Raw genomic sequence first — 19,171 nt, forward strand, 5'->3', positions numbered from 1 at the left:
GAATGCATGAATTTGAGATTACACCCTTAAAAGATCAATAATATTTTAAATAATCAAGTTATACTTAACGTGGCCATTAAATTTATTTGAGCATGTTGTGTATGTCCTCGATGATACACAAGTATATATAATTAGACTTAAATGAGAACAAAAATTACTTATAATATTTTACTTAATTAATAGTTACTTTTAAAATTTACTGGCCATTAATTACTCATTTAGAAAATTAATAAAGACATATTTATCTTCTTTTGAAAATATCATTTTTAAACTTACTTTGATGGGAGAATTCATAATGGGTGGCTAAACTAATTCGCATATTTTCAAATTTGTTATGAAAATAGTTTGAAAATATGACAATTTTGTCTTCTTGTATATCGTTTTTGTGTTATTGATAAAATATACCACTAATAGATATTATGAATATCGATGGCAAAATACACCAGTTTTAATAGATGAGTAGTTATGATGAAAAAAAAAAAGAAAAGGGAAAGTAAAAAGACTTTGAACTAAAAGTAATTTTAAAAATTTACCGGCTTTGATATAAAAATGAATTTACCCTTCTTTGTGGAGAAAGTTTAAGAATAATGTAATTTAAAATTAAATTACAAAAATAATGTATATTTAAAAGTAATAACAAAATAAATGTAGTATAAATAAAAAAATTTACAAAATTAAGTTATACATTCAAACTATTGACAAAAATAGGTTAGGTGCTAGTCAAAGTCAAAAATCGCATACAATGGATGCGATTTAGGTGCCAACATGACATAGATGAGGTGGACCCGAAGAATGAGTCAGCAACGAAATCACTTACATGGTACGCGATTTTCCATTTATAGAAATCGCGTACATTGTACGCAATTTCTATTTATGGAAAGTCGCGTACAATGAACGCGATTTTCATTTAAAATATTTATATATTTATTTATGTAGTTTTTTTTATTTTTTTACGAATAAAATATTTTATTTTATTAGTATTTTATTTATTTTCTATTTTCTATATAGTTTTTATTTATTTTACCTATAAAATACAATTTATTTTATTATAAGTAAAAGTATACATTCTTCTGGAACATATTTTTTCAATAAATCTTAGATCATACTAAACGTTACAATAATTTATATAAAAAGAATCCCATGTATGTAACGGCAACCTACAATTGAAAATAACAAGAAGTTAAAAGAGAAAATGAAATTAAAAAAAGTAAAAAGAGAACATTAAATTTTTAAAATAAGGTTAAAAGAGAAATTGAAGGAAAAAAAGTTAAAAAACGTTGGAGGAGTAAAAATTGAAAATAAAAAGAAGTTAATAGCAAAAATGAAATAAAAAAAAGGTTAAGAGAGAAATTGGAATAAAAATGCTGGAGCATGGAGGGTTAATAAATAATATATATACCATATATGACTCGCACCAAATGCATGCGATTTCCATCCCAACACGTGGCATCTTTAAAGCTGTGTCACACCGAAGTCGCGGTCAATGACTGCGACTTTCACAAAATCGCGGTTATTGACTACGATTTCGGCTTGAAAACAACTATTTCGCTTAAAATCGCAGTCATTAAATGCGATTTACCTGAAATTGCATCTAATGGCTGCGATTTCACTACCTTAAACCTACATTATTTGTGTGATTTGTTTTTTGAAAAACATTATTTAAAAACTATTTTGAAAAAAAGAATCCCACGATTTCACTACCAAATTTTGGGATATGTATAATTAGGGTTTTATTTGTTTTACAATTATTTTGTTTTAAATTATTACATTATAGGAATATGTCCAATCATGTTGTAGGTAATTAAGAACTATTTTCCAAATATGGAGAAAATTAAGATGATAGTATTTTTTTTTTAAATTATGGTTTTTTAAAATAAAATAAAAAAAACAAAGGGATATTGGTGGGAACTTCCAAGACTACAACTTTTAAATTCAAAATACAAAAAAATAAAAAAGTTAAAAAATAAAAAATGAAAGAGGAAGTGGGGGAAGTGGCCCGGGCTGCCACTCCCAAATTTAACAAAAAAAAACAGGGGGAAGTCGCAAACGTTGGCTGCGACTTCCCACTTCAAAATAAAAAAATAATAAAAAAGAACAAATGGTCCGTCAACAAACGTGGTTCCATTTATGCCACGTCAGAGAAAAGTCGCAGCCGTCGCAGCCAATTGCTGCGATTTCGATGTAAATCGCAGCCATCGCCTGCGATTTTGGGCAAATCGCAGTCTATCTCTACGATTTATCTATCATGATTTTGTAATTACTTTGAAATCTATCCTAGATTTCTCATTTGTTTTTAAAAAATAATTATTTAAAAAAAATCCCCTTCTTTGTCGGTTAATATTGTTGGGGAGGGCGAGAAAAAAATCAGGAAAACTTAAAAATGAATTCATTTCCTCCGTGAAATAAAAAAGAGTATGTTGGAGGGCATATGACTTGCCACATGGACAATAGAGATAGATCACCTCATGAGAATTTTTCCCATTTACCTTTGTAGTAACCGACTTATTGAACTCGGCCAAAATATTACCAAATTGATCAACCAAATTGGAGATGACCTTAAAAAGGTTAGACACCAAGGTACCAAGTCCAACTGTTTGTAACTATGAAACAAATTCTTGAAATGGTATGATAGAACAGACATACAGGTCCCACTTCATTTCATATTTAAATAGGAATATCATTTCGTAATAATATATATACTTTCTCTGATTTCTCATCTTGAGGACAATAGATCGAATTCTTACTGATTTGAACGTCAGAATTATGCATGTCTTACCTTGCATATCTCGCTTCGAATAGCTTTGCTATATCCACTTTGTACATGTTAAGACAATATGGAATTCGATATCAATAGTTTGAACATAGTCGCTTCGTATCGTGAACATCCTATCAAATTTTCAATTCAATTAAATTACAATTGATACATATTTGAAATATATATTATAATTTTTCTCTCGTACATCCAAAGGTGCAAAATTACTCGTCACATTATTTCAACCCTACTCCAATCATCTTTCGGAGCGATGACAACATATTTAAGCAAAGGGCCTTTTTTCAGCATATTAAACAGAAAAAGCTGAGGCCCATTTCGGTTTACTTGGGCCTTATTGGGCTTATCAACTCAAGGGGGGAAAACCTAATAAAAACAAGAACAAAAGACATTTTCCAAAACGAAAATTAAAAATAAAAAGAAACGCACAACGGTTTCAAACCCCTGCAATTTTCAGTTTCTTTTTTGACAAACCCTAGTTTCAAAACTCATAAATTTGAAGTTTTGAGGGAGTAAATCTTTGTATCTTAATATAAATAACTTTTAAAACTAAGTGCGGTTTGATAATGTTATTATTATTTTTCCTTTCTTCTTTACTTTTTCTAATTTCTTTGTTTCATATTTTTTAATAAACTAAAACATAACTAGGTTTTGGGAATTATTTTTGATTTCTTGTTTTCCTTTTTATTGGAAAAAGAAATTGAAACATGTTTCTAATTTTCTAAAATTTTAAGTTAAAAAATTTTAATTTTTTATATGAAATTTAGAATTAAATATTCCATTTTCTTATGCTATATTTATTTTTTTTAGTATTTATTATGCATCGTATAAATCAAGAATGATAAAACAATGCTTTAATCTATGTTTTGAAAAAATTTGGAGATAGGAATAAATAAATAATGGCATAACATTATTTTTGTTCGTTTTTAATTTTTAATTTTTTTAAGAAATCTAAACATGAAAACTATTTATGTTTCTATTTTTTATTTCTAAAAAAAAACTATATAGAAAATTTGGAAACAACAAAAATATTTATTGTTTGCTTTTCGTTTCCAATTTGTTCCAACATAAATAAAAACCATATCTTATCATTCTAGCCCTTTCATGGGCTGCTGGGGACTTTTTCTTTATTAAAAAGGAGTAAACAGAAAACAAAAACATCACCAAACGGACCGAAACTTGATTTTGTTATTTCCAAAAGTTCTACACACAATTTTACAAACATTTCTTAAAAAATAGAGAGGAGAAACAGAAACTTTATATATGTTTCAAAAAAATTAGAAACAAGAAACAACAACATTACTAAACAGGCTATCAATTAATCTAAAGAGGCGAAAGAAAAGAAAGTAAAAATACATAGAAATATCCAAGAAGAGAAAGAAGACAAGAGGCTGTGACTTACACAAGGGTTTCTGCAACAAAAAGAAAGAAAGGAAAAAAAGAGAGTTTGAGCACAGTGTGAAAGGCGTGGCGATGAACTTTTGAATGTGTCTGCTCTTTTTAATGTATAGAAATCCTTTTTCACTGTTCCAACAGCACAGCGTTTAATTTTATGATCCAAAAAAGCTTCTTTTTTTTGTTTGTTTGTGCAGCATGCATGGCTTTGGCCCTTCCACATTATACCTTCTCAAGGCATAACAAACAACACTCTCTGTCTCCTGCTTTTTCTCTCACACCTTTGGTCCTTAATATTACTGTTTCATCCTCTGCATCTCAACACACTTTTCCCCCTTACACACCCTACACAAATGTATATATAGTGCCCTTCTGGAGGACACTCTCAGTTCCTTTTTTATTTGTTCTCTCTCAAGAGAATCTTTAAAAATTTGGGCTAGGTTGAATCAAGTTCTCATCTGATTCAAGTTTGTGCTTGTGATAAATGGATTTAGTAGGTTCGAGTTTATTTGTTTTAGTATACTCATTCGACTTGGTTGCATTGTTTCCTTCCCATTTATTATGATTTTCACCTGTTGAGAGATGGATGTCTTGTGTTCGAACCCTGCATTGTTTTTTCCTTCCTATTTATTACGATTTCCACTTGTTGTGTCTTGGTGCAATTTTCCAAGTTGTTTCAAATATTGTTTTCATAATCGTTCTTGAATTTATGAGTGTAATTAGGGACAATAATGTAATTTTATTTTCTTTATCAGGAAGGAAGAAACAAAAATAAGAAATGAAAGCGTTAAACTCGTAATAACGTTGTTGATTTGGATCCAAACTTATGTAATACACTAACAAAAATTATTTATTTTAAACCTATATATAAAAAATAGGGTTGGAACATAGAATTACAGCCGTGTATTCAAACACTCACGGATGTCAAATGAAAAAAAGGATTGGGTAGGATTGTCGGTTTCAAGTTTTTGTTTCTTTTCTTTTTTTTTTTCTTTTTGTTTTTTTGTTTCTTTTTTCTTTTCTCTTACACTTGTTTTTTAAATACTAATTTTTTTTTTCTCATTGAGGAATTCGGTATGAAAAGTTTGACAATAAATTGATTCCTTTTGCAACTTCGTTTCTTTTCCTCTTTAACAAATATCTCATTTTTTGTCCAAAAATACAATATCTTATATATACCAAACGGAATAAGCTCGACCGCTTCTTCTCTTAACATCCTCCATCCCTCGGGTCTACATGTCCATAATTTTGAAAAATATTCTAGATCTAATCGATCTCTTGGTCCCGGCCCTACGGATGAAAGGAAAAAGAATTTCACGTTTTTCCTTTCGCTTTTGGGATTAAGTGTACTGTGAAAAACTTCAATGAGGTAGAGTTTGGTTTTTTTTAGAAGAAATCAATTTCACTGGTCCATGTTAGAGACGGTGGTACGTTTTGCATAGATCGAAACTTGTTGCAGGATTTTTGAAAGTTTAGGAAATCAACATTGAACTAGTGACAAACGCTTGAGGTCTTGGGGTACCACACATATCGTGAGGTTTCAAGTTCGAACTCTGTGCTTACTTAGCTCAACGAGCCACAGTTATAAGGATCAGTTAACGTAAGCCACCAAACATCGATTATGAACAATAAAAGAAAAATTGTGTCATTAACTTGTCAGGTTAACAATTATGTGACTACATATTAATTTTCAAGCATTTTGTGCTGAGATTTCAAGCATATTTGTTTGTGCATTCAAATAGCGTGAGCATTAAACCAACGACAGAATATACTATTGAAACATATTAGAAACAAAATTAAAACTTTAGAAGTTTATTAGAATACTCAAGAAGTATAGGAACTAAATTAACACAACTCTAAAACCTTAGGAATTTAAGTTAGAAACTTTTCAAAATACGTAGATAACTAAATAGACACAATCTTAATAAGTTAGGCTCCGTTTGATACCTATTTTGTTATTGGCTTCAATCTTTGAAAAAATCAATCCTACAGCCACTATTTCCGCCCATATTTTTCTTAGCTTTATTATCCACTTCTAAAAATGCTTTCATAAATTTGGCTTAAGAATTTAAAATATGCTTATAAGAAAGATGAGAAAAACATATCAAATCAATGGTGAGGAAACATGCATAAATTCGAAATACAAAAAACAAAAAACCGTTACCAAACTAGACCGAAGCTGTTATCAAACAGGGCTTTAGGACGACGTTGGTAATTTAAACAAAGAAATTTATATAATTAAACCCATAGCCGAGGCAGCTATCCTTGTCATTTTTGCATATTATATCCAATCCAGAGGGTATATTTCTGAGTGAAAATGATGACAAACTCATGGTCCCAAAAAGAACACAGTGGAGCTGAGACTGAGAGCTCTGTGGTATTAATTAGTTAGTAAGAGAGAGTTATAATTTCGGCTGTGTGATCTGTTGGATATATCAGCCATACGTTTCTTCTGTAGAGTGTCTGTTTGTGTTTGTTGAAGCATTTAAGCCAAAGTCTGCCAAAAAGAAAAAGAAAAAAAATTGCTACAGATCAGAAAAAAGAAGGATGGTGAAACCAAACAGTGAAAGCCATCCATGTGACAGAGAAAGAAACTGAGAAACCAACAGAAAGAAAAAAAAAATGAAAAGCAAATTGTTTCTGCCAATATTAATGCCGCATCTATGCATTTAATTACTTAGTTCACCTTGTTTATTTTTCAACCCGTGTGACCTGAAAAAAACTTTTTTTTAGTATAATAACGTGGATCTGTTGGAGCAATCTGAATCCTCTGCATTCTCACAATGTTATGATATGTATTATCTCTTTTATGGGGTGTGTTAAAGATCTCACATTGAAAAGAAAAAAGATCTTACATAAGTTTATAATAGACATGAGTTACTCGTCTGATTGTCAATTGGTTTTGAGATGGAATCCATGAATATTAATATGGTATCAGAGTCCATAACGCTCAAACGAGCAATCGGTCCAAAAATGAGATCTGGCCAAGATCGATGAACCAAAAAGAACTACGATTTTGAGATGGCATGTTAAGGATCCCACATTGATAAAAGAAGGAACCTTACATAGGTTTATTATAGATATGAACTATTCCTCTCATTGCCAATTGGTTTTGAGATGGAACTCCATCAATATTAATAAATTGTTTGTAAATGTTCAAGTAGTGTAAATTAAACCCACGATTTTGTTTTATAGTAATATCTTGAGTGAGATCTCCATTATTTTTTTAAAAGATTTAGTAAAATCCTTGGACCATTGCTAGTTAGAAAAATAAATTTTTTAAATTAGCCAACATATCATGTTAGCACACAGTTTTGTAGGTCATCCCGTCAAATTTCCCAAATTTTTACGGAATCAAAATACTCCCAATTAAACATCAAATAATTTTTATTGTAGCTTCAATATATACATTTCTTTGTAAGATATTTCTCAAGGTCATGAATTACATTTAAGTAATAAACTAATATAGGATTATAGATTTTGTGGTGGTTGGAAATTTACTGTCAATATCTGCTGGCAATAAATTGCTTCGAGTGTCTTTCAAAAAATATATATATATAATTGCTTTGAGTGTTTAACTAATATTAGTGTGGTATTTGTGGAAACAATTTGAACTCAAATTAGGTGTGTGATTAGAAAGTGGGTACGTAGATAGACTTTTTTATTATATAAATTCAATGATGACCTCAAATATACACGTTTAGCTTAAAGTAATGAATTCTAATGAGGTACGATTGAAGATCATTGTTGTGGATCTTAGGTAAGAAATGTCATTGCGATGATAAGTCTGATCTCTCATGGTGAGCTGAGTTGGATGATCATGAATAAGAGAGGTAGATAGTTGAATGACTAATAAGAGAAGTAGAGGTCATGTTGCCATGTGTCAAGCTACGGAAACCCTATATATAATTGGTCCCGATTGAATAATGTTGTACCTTATTTATAATTAGTACGCAAACCTAACATATGTATAGAGTGTAGATGTAGGTGCCTTATTTATAATTAGTACCTTAACATGTATAGAGTATAGAGTTGGGTGATTTTTGGTACTTGCACGATTTATCTATAAAGATGGATTAATTACTGTAGGCTAGCCACGTCGAGTGGTTGGGTGAGAATTGTCCATACAATTCACCACCTCTTCAAAGAGAGGCCACTAATGTCACCAATGAAGTGAAGTCTTGTTAAATTTCATAATGTAGTTTTATAACATTAAATCATAGATGGGGAAGCGCGGAGATTAAATAGAAACTATACGACCTTTTAGAAGGAGCAGAGATGCCTTAACCCTCTTAACCGTGGAGTAATTTTCAAAATTAACTTTTAAAAGAAATTTTTAGTAGATGACATCATAATCCTTGCTTATTCATATTTTGTAACTATGATATTACTACTATATCAGAGAATAGAAAAACTTTCGTATAAGCTTTTTTCTCTTATGCATGTGCGTGTCTCAGTCTCACATGATTTTTCATCGATAAAATAGTTTATTATCAAAAGAACAAGAAAGAAAAAAAAAGATTTTTTGGTATTACACTTTCGAGAACCCTTTTCCATTTTCCTTAATTTTATCTTTTCAATCCTCGAACCCTCACCTGTAACTTTCGAGAGATCATTTGCGTGTTAAGAGTTTCAGCCAATAGCACTTGTTAGGCAACAACGGCGAAGGCTTGAACCCATAAGAATGGTAAATATCATGCAACTTGAGTATATATAAATTGGATTAAGATATATATATGACTAAAAGATTATATGAATACTTAAAAAAAAAAAAAAAATCCCCACCTTAGATATTGAACTAAAAAAAAGTCCTTCTCGGCTTCTCTATGGCATCGCCTCTTTTAGAATTTTATTATTTCCCTAGTGCTCCCCACTCATATAGATGATTTTCACTTAGAATAATTTTTTTTCTTCGAAAAGATACCGAAATCATTTATTCAAGTATGTGAGAAACATACATACAAAAAGAGACAGGAGCTTAAGGAAAAGCGCTCCAGTTAAGTGAGATGGATGTGATATCGTAATTATAAAAGAAAGTAGTCTTAGAAGACCAAGAGGAAGCTAAAAACAATAATGTCATCCCAAAGGTGGTTGCAAGATTTGGAGACATCGATAAAAGTTCTATTGTTTCTCTCCAACCAAACTGACGATAAAATGGATCCCACGGCAATGCACCGAAGGGTATTTAATGGGAGAGAGAAACATGCTTGCTATGGTGTAATGGTTTTGGTTCCATCTTGTGATTAATATGGTCGGAAAGAAGTAATTGCTTATTTTTGGATAACTGTTTCATGTTAAGAAACTCACATGAGGACCTAACAAATTACGAGACATGAGTTATTACTCACATTACCAATTGATTTTGAGATATAATTCTATGAATCTTGATATGGTATTAGAGCTCAAAAAGCTTAAACTAACAAATCATTTATTGCAAAAATGAGATCCGGTCAAGATCAATAAACTAAAAGAGTCATGATTTTGAGGAGACATATGTTAAGATCTTACATTGAAAAGATAATATACCTAATAAAAAATTATAATATACTTCATTTTGAACGTTTAAATGGACCTTTTTTTTTGGTAATTATGACATTTTTACCATCTCTCTAAACTAGAGTGCACTCATTTAGTCTCATTTCTTTGTATGTTATCACATACCTTTGGATGAATATACGTGTGGTGTCTATTAAAAAGAAAAATTGAAATAATAAATACCTTTATGGGAGACAAATCTTGAAAATACGAAAGAACGGTCCTTAAATCCTATGAATATATATATATATATATATATATATATATATATATTGGAAAAGATGTACCATTTATTATAGCATGTGAGAAATATAGGAGAAAGTACTCCAATGTAGAGAAATGGTAGAAACATCATAGTTACAAAATATGGGGGCTTTTATAAGAACACCAAAAAGATGTAGAAATCTTTATATCCTCTCGAAGGCTTTAAGCGATTTTGAAGAATTCGCAAAGGTTCTGTTGCACTCCCAACCAAGTATTCCACAAAAGAGAGTCAATAGCATTGCTCCACAAAATGTCTCTGGCGAGAGAGTGGAAAGGAGAGGCTCTCACAAACGAGATTCCTATTAAATTTCTTGCTAGCTATGGTGGAGTTTTCATCTAAAACACAAGCCCATTCTTCTCAAGTTATATAGATAAGCACTAAATTATGCAAACTTATCCACAAATTTTTAATAGTAAAAATTAAACTTGCAAATTTACATATATGTTAAAAAATCTATTTGATGAGAGAGAAAAGTCTCTCTTCCCTTAAAAAAAAAAAAGAAAAAATTTATCTCTCTCTTTCTAAATTTGTTTCCCAATGATCTCCAACACATTGCTCTCTTAAAAAGAGGCATCTCTTTCTCTGCAACGTTGCTGCCAAGAAGAAGATTAGGGCTTCATAAGGGGAAAAAGGATAAAAAGGGCGGCGGTATGACTGCAACCATATAGTATAACAATGATCAGATATTTGAAAATATAAAAGTTCTAAATATAGCAAAGCTTAAATAATTATTATAATCATCTCAATAAATAGGTCAATCATTCACGCTGCTAAATTAACCATTACTACAAAAATTTAAAACCGAAGAGATTGTTAATTATTAGATTACCAAGCCAGTCAACAATTAATTATTATTATTATTATTATTATTGTCTAGAATACTATATTTTTATAACTAACTTTATAAAAACACATATTTGCAAAAAAATATTTTAAAAAGAAGATAACTACATGATTTTTTGTTTTTTAATGTTTAAACTACAAATTTGGTAAGTGTGGTTTTGGATACGATTTCAATTTCATCTTTCTAATTTTGTAAGTTTCAATCTAGTTTTAGTTTCAATTTTTTTTTTTTGTTTTTTTTAAAAGGAAGTACCATTTTATTAAAGGGTATGTGGAGAAACAATACCAGAGGGGAGCCTAGAAGAAGACAATACAATTGAAGGAAATGGTAGCAATATCCTAATTACAAAAGAGATTGAGTTTCGAGGACCATGCAGAAGTGTTTATGATGATTTCCTCCCAAAGCACAACCTCGAATTTATAGATATCATGTTTTAAAAGTTTCAATTTGTTTCTAATGATTTAGTCAAATCTCACAAATTATTCCTAACGTGTGTTACTATACCAACATTCTTTTTTGTTCGTAATAATAATTAGTTGATATTTTCTATTTGGCCAATCTGTGTTAGTCGACTATATTAAAGCTTAGCTGGTTTGGTCACGTGGGTAAAAGATAATTTAAAGAAGTCCCCTGGAGGATGACGTAGTGGCAAAGGATCCTAGACTTGTGGTATCACCTACCACGAGACATTGTGTTCAAATCTTATACGGGTCACTGTGTTGCTCAACCCAAGCAACGAGTCTCAGTTATATAGATCCAAATCGTAAGCCACATGATATCGATTTTACGAAATCATATAAAAAACAATTTAAAGATGTGACCAAATTGAAACTAAGTCCAAATTAAACACGACGAGAAGCCCAATTTTGAAGGTGATGTTGATATAATGATATAAAGTTAAAAGACCCCAAGAGAGTGATAGCTCTTACCCATTTTGCTCACCAATGTCAGAAAAAGAAACCATAACAGAGAAATAAATAAAACAGAAAAAAAAAACAGTGATTTAACATTATTATAATTTATATAGAGAGAGCAGTGAGATTCAAAACAATATGACATATACTGCTAGCTAGCTCTCAGAAAAGTGAATGTGATGAGTCATAAACTGAGACCCTAAATCAGTGTGTGTCCAGAATATAATCTGGGGACCATTTATTGGTAAATCATCATCCCTATAAACATCTTTTAGATCATCAGTTAGTCAACAACAGAAGAACATATATAGAGCTGTAAAAAGGAAAAAAAAAGACAATATAATATAATAATTCACCCGCTTCTTCTCATGATGCCCTAAAAAATCCAAACCCTAAAATTAATATCCTTTACATTTTCTTTTCTTATGGGTTTTGTTTTCTTTTCTCTTGCTAATTTGGTGTGATGCATGTTTTTGGATATTTTTTTGAGGTTGCTTGCTTCCCAGAGAGGAACGGAAAAAAATTTAAGGATATGTTTGGGAATGATTTTGGAATGAACCACGTTAGAAGGAGAGATTATGTGACAAGTGATTTTGGGAATAAAGTGATTTTTATATAATTAAATTTAACGTTTGGTTACACAAATTTTCAAGTGATTTTTCATATAATTACAAGTGATTTTTAATGATTAATATAAGACTTCAAAAGTGATTTTAGAATCGCCAACCTATGAACTTAGTTCAGTGATAATTAACAATGTCTCTGACGAGGAGGTTATAAGTTCTAATCTTTTCACTCCCACTTTTGTACTAAAAAAATGATTTTAGAATTATCAAATTATTAATAACATATATTTGGTCAATTATTCACCATCTCTTTGAACTGGAACGTATTTATTTAGAATCCTCCTCTTGTATATTTCTCACACATTTTTTTGAATGAATGGTATGTCGTTTTAAAAAAAAAAAATTAGATCAATATGTTAGTAGAAAATGATAGAAGTAGATACCTCCCTTAGACCCTAAAATCCTTAACATTTTCATTTTCTTATGGATTGTTCTATGATCCCTTGCTTTTGGTGGGATAATTCTTATTTTTATTTTTGTAAAGAAGTATCAATCCATTAAAGTAGGTGAGAGACATAAGGAGGAGGCTTAGATAAAAGTTGTCCAATTAAGAGGAAAAAACCATATTTATTGGTTGGCTATGCATTTTTGGGTTGGCCTTCCTTATAAGAGGGAAAAAATATATCTTTTATGCATTCTTTGGCAATGCCTTTTTGGGTTGGCTTTCCTTATAAGAGGAGAAAAACATACTTTATGGTTTATGGTTTGTTAATTAGGACATCCAATCTCAACATATTTCTATAATAATGTATTGTTATATTATTGTCCACTTTTATAAGCATAAGTCTTTTACTAAAAAAAACTTCATAAGGTAGTCGTCCTTAATTACTTATACACCATTGATCTTTTCCTTGTTTAACTGATGTGAAACTTTGGTCAAATATAACCTCCAACGAGTTCTTTATTACTTCTTCAGATGCCTAGGACCGTCAGTTTGATATTGATCCCAACAAATTCATCACCGTAGGGATTGTGCAGTGGCAAGCACTTGGCCGAGTCTTGACGTACTACCTACCTTGAGATCTCAAGTTTGAGCTCTGCACTTGTCATAGTATTGCTCCACCTAGTTAACGAGCCTTGGTTATATAGATCCACTAGCATAAGCCATACGACATCCATTTTTGGAAAATAAAACAAATGTTACCCAAAAATCCAAATTAATTAAACCCTAAAAATCATTGATATTTTCTTTTTTAGCTTTGGAATGATGCATATTCTTCTCTTAGACCCTTGTTTGGATATTCTTTTTTGGGTTTATTGCCTTCTCTTAAAGAGAAAAAAAGTAAAAATAAAAATCTGATCTTTTTATTGCTTCTAGGTATATAACTTTCCTTCTGTTTCAAGTGAGTGACATATATGGGAGAGGAATTTTTGGGTTTGGCGTCGACATGAAAATTTCAACAACTTTGCTTTTTTCTTCTTCTTTAGCAATGATTTGTATAAAAAACCCACAATTATTTATTTATTTATTTTCCTTGCATTTAACTTCAATAACAATTCTCGTCTTCTGGGTTTTCTTTATCCCTTATCTTTTTTCTTTCTCTTTCTTCCCCTTTTGTTTTTGTTTTTTTCCCCACATGAAGTTGCTGTCCGAAGCCACTTTTTGGCATCCATGCGCACGAAAAAGAAGATGGAATAATATTAGCTTTTGGTAGCTAGGCATGTGGATTAACACACTAATTAATTGCTTAATTCAACTTCTTCAAAATACTGTACCAATTTTAATGCTAGCTAGTCAAATGTGAATCTTCTTCTTCCCACGCATGAAGATCTTTAAGAGAAGAAGAAAAAGAAGAAATTGTCATGTGGTGTAAAAGAGAAGAGAAGAGGAAATGGGATACGACTTTTGTAGCTATCAAATAAAGAGAGAGAGAGAGAGAGAGTGATTAATATTGAAATGAAATTGGGGTTTGTGTGTGTCAGTGAAGTGAGTTGGGGGTGTCTTAAAAACACAGTTCCAAGTTGCGTTTGGCGTTTGGGTTTGGCTTAAGGGGCTTGCCTTCCCTTCCATGCATATCTCTCTGACAACAAAAGTTTGTGTGGTCCTTCTTCTCCTTCTTTTCTTCCCCTCTTTGACAATGAAATATGAAAATAATGGTCCATCATCTACTAAGTTATAGCTTCTCATTGTTACTTACTATAGCTTCTCTCTCTCTCTTCCTCTTACTAGTTTTATGCTGTTAGATGTATGAGAGCGGGGATGTCTCTCTCTCCTAGTAGTTTTAAATTGATAGACATGTATGAGAGTATATATATTATTAATCTAGTATGTTTAAGTCTGACGCTGATTACTGTGTTATTCAACTCAAGCAATGAGCCTCGATTATAGAGATCCACTAACGTAAGCTACACGACATCGAAAAAAAAAGATGTATGATAGGGAAATTACAAATACTCTCTCCTATTAAATGTATGAGAGAGAAATTAAAGAATATATTTTGGATCTTTGTATCAAATGTTATTCAAGGTATAGATTTTGAATCTGCATCCAATAATGATTCAATATTTTTATGGAATATTTATATCCAATTAGTGACAATGAAGGCATGCAACAGTTATTAATGAAGGATACATTTTCTTAAAAAAAAAATAATAAAATCAATATCTTTACCCTCTCCTTTATTTGCAATTTTTTTTTTTGGGTTAAATTTTTGATGGTTTGTGTCTTGAGACCTTGATGTGTCAAATCTACTATAATCCTAGTACTTATTATGGTGTTTAGACTCAAACATTTTTGTTTGATGGTTAGGAGTTCCACATATCCACTAGTTAACTACTAATATAAAATGACGAAAGGAAGAATATCCCGTTGTTAAATAATCACTATTGAATCGAAAAGTTGAAAACACTAAATCTCCAAAATAGGATAACGTTGCACGTCGAGTTCACCCCTTTTAACTAATTAGGCTTATTATTGGCACTAAGATCATGAGATAGCTAGGGATAAACTTGATTATCCATAGATTTGCTCATGATCACATGATGCACACATCAAGAGTATTTTTTTTTCTTCGTACTAGGCGTGCATCTCATCAAGCCCATGTGATAGGATAGGACTTGAAGCCAAACCTTTTGTAGTTGTCGATAAAGCACTACTCACTACTTTTCAAAAATGTGCAGCACCAAATGGTCCCCCAATTCTCATATAATTAAACATCTTTCAATTCAAACATATATATGTTATTAATTTCTTTCCTTTTTGTAACATTTTTCTCCTTCCCATGGTTTATGTCTTAAAATTTGTCGTGGTTGAAAAATCTTCGTTACATTATTCCACTCGGGATAAGAATAAGTATAAGATCGAGTAGTAGTCGCGCAATATTACTTTCTATCCAACAACTAATATAGTAATCACTTGTTGAGCCTCGTGTTAATTTCTAAACCCGCAAATGTCAGACATCAATACCCCTAGAATAAGTATGGTGGCCTAAGTTTTCTTTTCTTTTATTATCAATGTCGAGGTAGTACAATTATCCGAGTCGATGACGATACGAGAGCCACGTGGCTGCATATGTTCCATTGCTTTAGCTTTCCCATGGAGGATGGTCGGTTGAATTCCAGCATCTTCCTCCTCTTTTTTTTTTTTTCTTTTTTCTTTCTTTCTTTCCAAACCCTTCTGCAAAATAAAAGGGAAGGTTTTGCCCTCAGAAAAAAAAAACCCCAATATGCTGCAGCTAAGGCTCTCATTCGTCTCTCACCAATTTGGCGACTTCAATTTCATCTCCAAACTTGAAGCCTTCATATTGCATCAAAACTACTAATTCTGAGGGTGAATTCAGTGCTTATGCGTAAGTAATTTAAGTCTCTCTTCAAATCTTTGAATCAAAACCCTCTTTTTTCTTCTCTCTCTCTTAATTTTCAGCAGTGATTGAGCCAATACAGTCTTTTCTTCTGCCTTTATCTGATTTGAGCTCGAAAATCACTAAAGAAATAGGGCACACATATTTAGTTAATGATCAGTGGAGAAGGTGAAAACCTTTTGAGAAATTTGCAGAGGGAGAATTTGGGATAATAATTAATCTGACCCTTTTTGGGGTTTGAAAATTTTGAATTTCCCTACTCTAATTCTTGTTGGTGTTGAGGAGATGAAATTTTTGGACAGTTTTAATTTTCCTGTGGAATAATTAACTTCATGAAATGGGTTCAACTTTATTCTGATCATAGGGTTTTCCTCCAAATTTAATTTGACATAAATTGAGGGTTTTGTTTGAAAATCACAAGCTATGGCTCATGAGCTGCAAATTGAAACTTAAAACTCTTCTTCTTCTTTTTTTGTTTGTTTGTTTATTTTGCAGACAAACATAATGATGAGAGACATAAGATGATTACAAATTCAAGAGAAGAGGATAATTCGCCTTCAAAACTGGAAGCTGATCATACTGGAAAAGTTAGCAAATGCAAATCATCAGCTGAAGCTGCAGCTTCATCAAGTTCATCTCCATGGCTTAGGTTGAAAGATCCGAGAATTGTGCGCGTTTCCCGAGCTTTCGGAGGCAAAGATCGACACAGCAAAGTTTGCACCATAAGAGGGCTACGCGACAGGCGCGTAAGGCTTTCGGTTTCCACTGCAATTCAGTTATATGATCTTCAGGATCGGCTCGGCCTCAACCAGCCGAGCAAGGTCGTCGACTGGTTGCTCAATGCCGCTAAGGATGAGATTGATGAACTTCCTCCATTGCCAATCCCATCTGGAACCACCCTCGGCCTCAACTTCCAATCCATGTTAGCTCATACCAACTCGTATGGATCGGAATTCAAAATTAACCCTCGCGACGAGGGCGAAGAAGAAAGGCAACACAAAAACGATACACCCAATTCGTCTCACCCTCCTTCATTCTCTGCTCTATTAAACAACGTCGTTGCGAACGGCAATGCCCCATTCGGGTATCACTGGGAGCCATCAAATCTTCCATTCTTGTCGTCGTCGTCTCACCACCCTACGGGAAGCCATGGATTCTTTACGTCTCAGGCCGCGGCGGCCGAAGATCTCCATAACTTCAATGTATTGTCCTTGCCACGCCCATTGCCTAATTTGTCTCTCTCAACAGGGTCTCAAATTTTAGTTTGCCCACCAGGAATCTCACAGACTTCTCTAGATCAGCTTGATCCAAGACAAGTCAATAATCACTTGCAAATGTTCACCTCGAGTTCTCAAAATTTCTTGCTTCACAATAATTGTCTTACATCTCCCTTGAACTCAATAAACCAACCACCCAATAATGTTAGGCCCTTTCATTTCAGTATGGCTCCCAAATTTGTTTCTCAAGAAAAGAATAATGGAGATCAACCAAATAAGGATGATGAGTTTGCTTCTGATGAATGATACTAAAGACTCTTGGAGTGGAATTCAGATCAGCAATGGAAAATCTTTGAAACTATAGAAGAGAGATCATGGCAAGAAGTACAATGGAAAAGGTATTCTACTCAATTTGCTGATTCTTGAAAAAGCTAATATCTCATTACATTAGAACAATCATCATATTTTGAACATTTAAATTAATTGCTAGGTTTGATTGTTTGTTTGTTTTTCTTTTGTTTGGTTACTAAGGTTGTTTATGGATTGGATTAGGTTGGGTCACTTAGACTGTTTTTAAACTAAATATAATTGTTTGAGTAATAAATTAAATTTGTTCATGAACCAACCTAACCTAGCTGAAATATTATTAGAGTTAGAGCGTGTGGTTATTTGAGGTTTTCAAGACTTCGTACCAAGGGAGATAATTGTACTCACTTTATATTAATATGGATATCCTCCTTTCCTAGCTAACGTGAGACTTTGTTTGCCCTTCTAACAATCCTCCTATCGAACAAAACACCATTTGTATATTGCCTCGAATAGTCATTCATCTGTCCAGTTCTGACGGGCAACTGAGCTTGCTCTTATCCAAAACTGCAAGCATATCCAGATAGAGCATAACCACACGGATCAAATTGTGGGAACATGGTGTGGAACGATAACCGCACCCCTTAATCTCCCCCATTAGAGCAAAGAAACCTTATTCTTCTCCATCTAACTCGATTTGATAGGGCTATTCTTTATTCTTTCTATCAGTCTACCTGACCTAATAGAGCTTGTCTTGCTCGTCAAGTACTTTTTGTCCGATCGATGGATTCATCTACAATTTCGTAATGACTATAGGACTCACCAAATCCTTTTTGTTCAATAATTTGAGGATTTCACCGATATAACTAGGTTTAGACTATGACTCTAATATCACACACTTGTTAAGGACACCAGAATACTTACATATCTTCAAATTAATATATGAGGCCTTTTGGGTAAAAACAAGTAAAGTCATGAGGCTAAATAATCGATACCATTGTGTGAGGACAATTTTTTTCATTTCACCTATCTTTGCAGTCCTAACCGAATCTAAAAGGAATAATAGAAATAAATCAAATTAAATTAGATATATGCATATATAAATTTATCTTTTAAGTAAATGAGATATTTAAAAAATTTATAATAAGTTCAAGTAGATTTGGTTTAGCCAACCCTTGAACTAAATTTAACTAAAATTTTAGTTTTATTTAAATCTTATAACCCAACTCTACAGTACATATGTGTGGTAATTTTCCACAAATGTAAATTTAACTTTTCTACTTCATTCTTTTTTGTGAACATATAACATTACAAATTAGGGGAGTAGGGATTCAAACGTCCCATGAATATAAAACGTCTTAACTGTTAAGTTATGGTTAAGCTTAAGTTGACAACTTCAAATTTCTTCTCTCAAATCTTTCAAAAATTTCAAATTAAATATCTTTATGCATCAAAGTTTCTTAATTACCGTCATTAATCCATAAAAATAATGATATGAA

At 32.0% G+C, this 19,171-nt stretch overlaps 1 protein-coding gene across 1 annotated transcript; it reads left to right on the plus strand.

Moving 5' to 3' along the window:
- Positions 1 to 15,907: 15,907 nt before the first annotated feature.
- On the plus strand, positions 15,908 to 17,931 carry LOC111024981 (transcription factor TCP13). The gene is made up of 2 exons (XM_022302815.2): positions 15,908 to 16,137; positions 16,645 to 17,931. Exons 1-2 carry the CDS (start codon positions 16,134 to 16,136, stop codon positions 17,670 to 17,672), a joined length of 1,032 nt encoding a protein of 343 aa, XP_022158507.1. The 5' UTR covers positions 15,908 to 16,133; the 3' UTR covers positions 17,673 to 17,931.
- Positions 17,932 to 19,171: the final 1,240 nt, after the last annotated feature.

Source organism: Momordica charantia (assembly GCF_013281855.1).
Source record: "Momordica charantia cultivar OHB3-1 chromosome 8 unlocalized genomic scaffold, Mcharantia_2.0 BLBB01000008.1, whole genome shotgun sequence".
Lineage (NCBI taxonomy): Eukaryota > Viridiplantae > Streptophyta > Magnoliopsida > Cucurbitales > Cucurbitaceae > Momordica > Momordica charantia.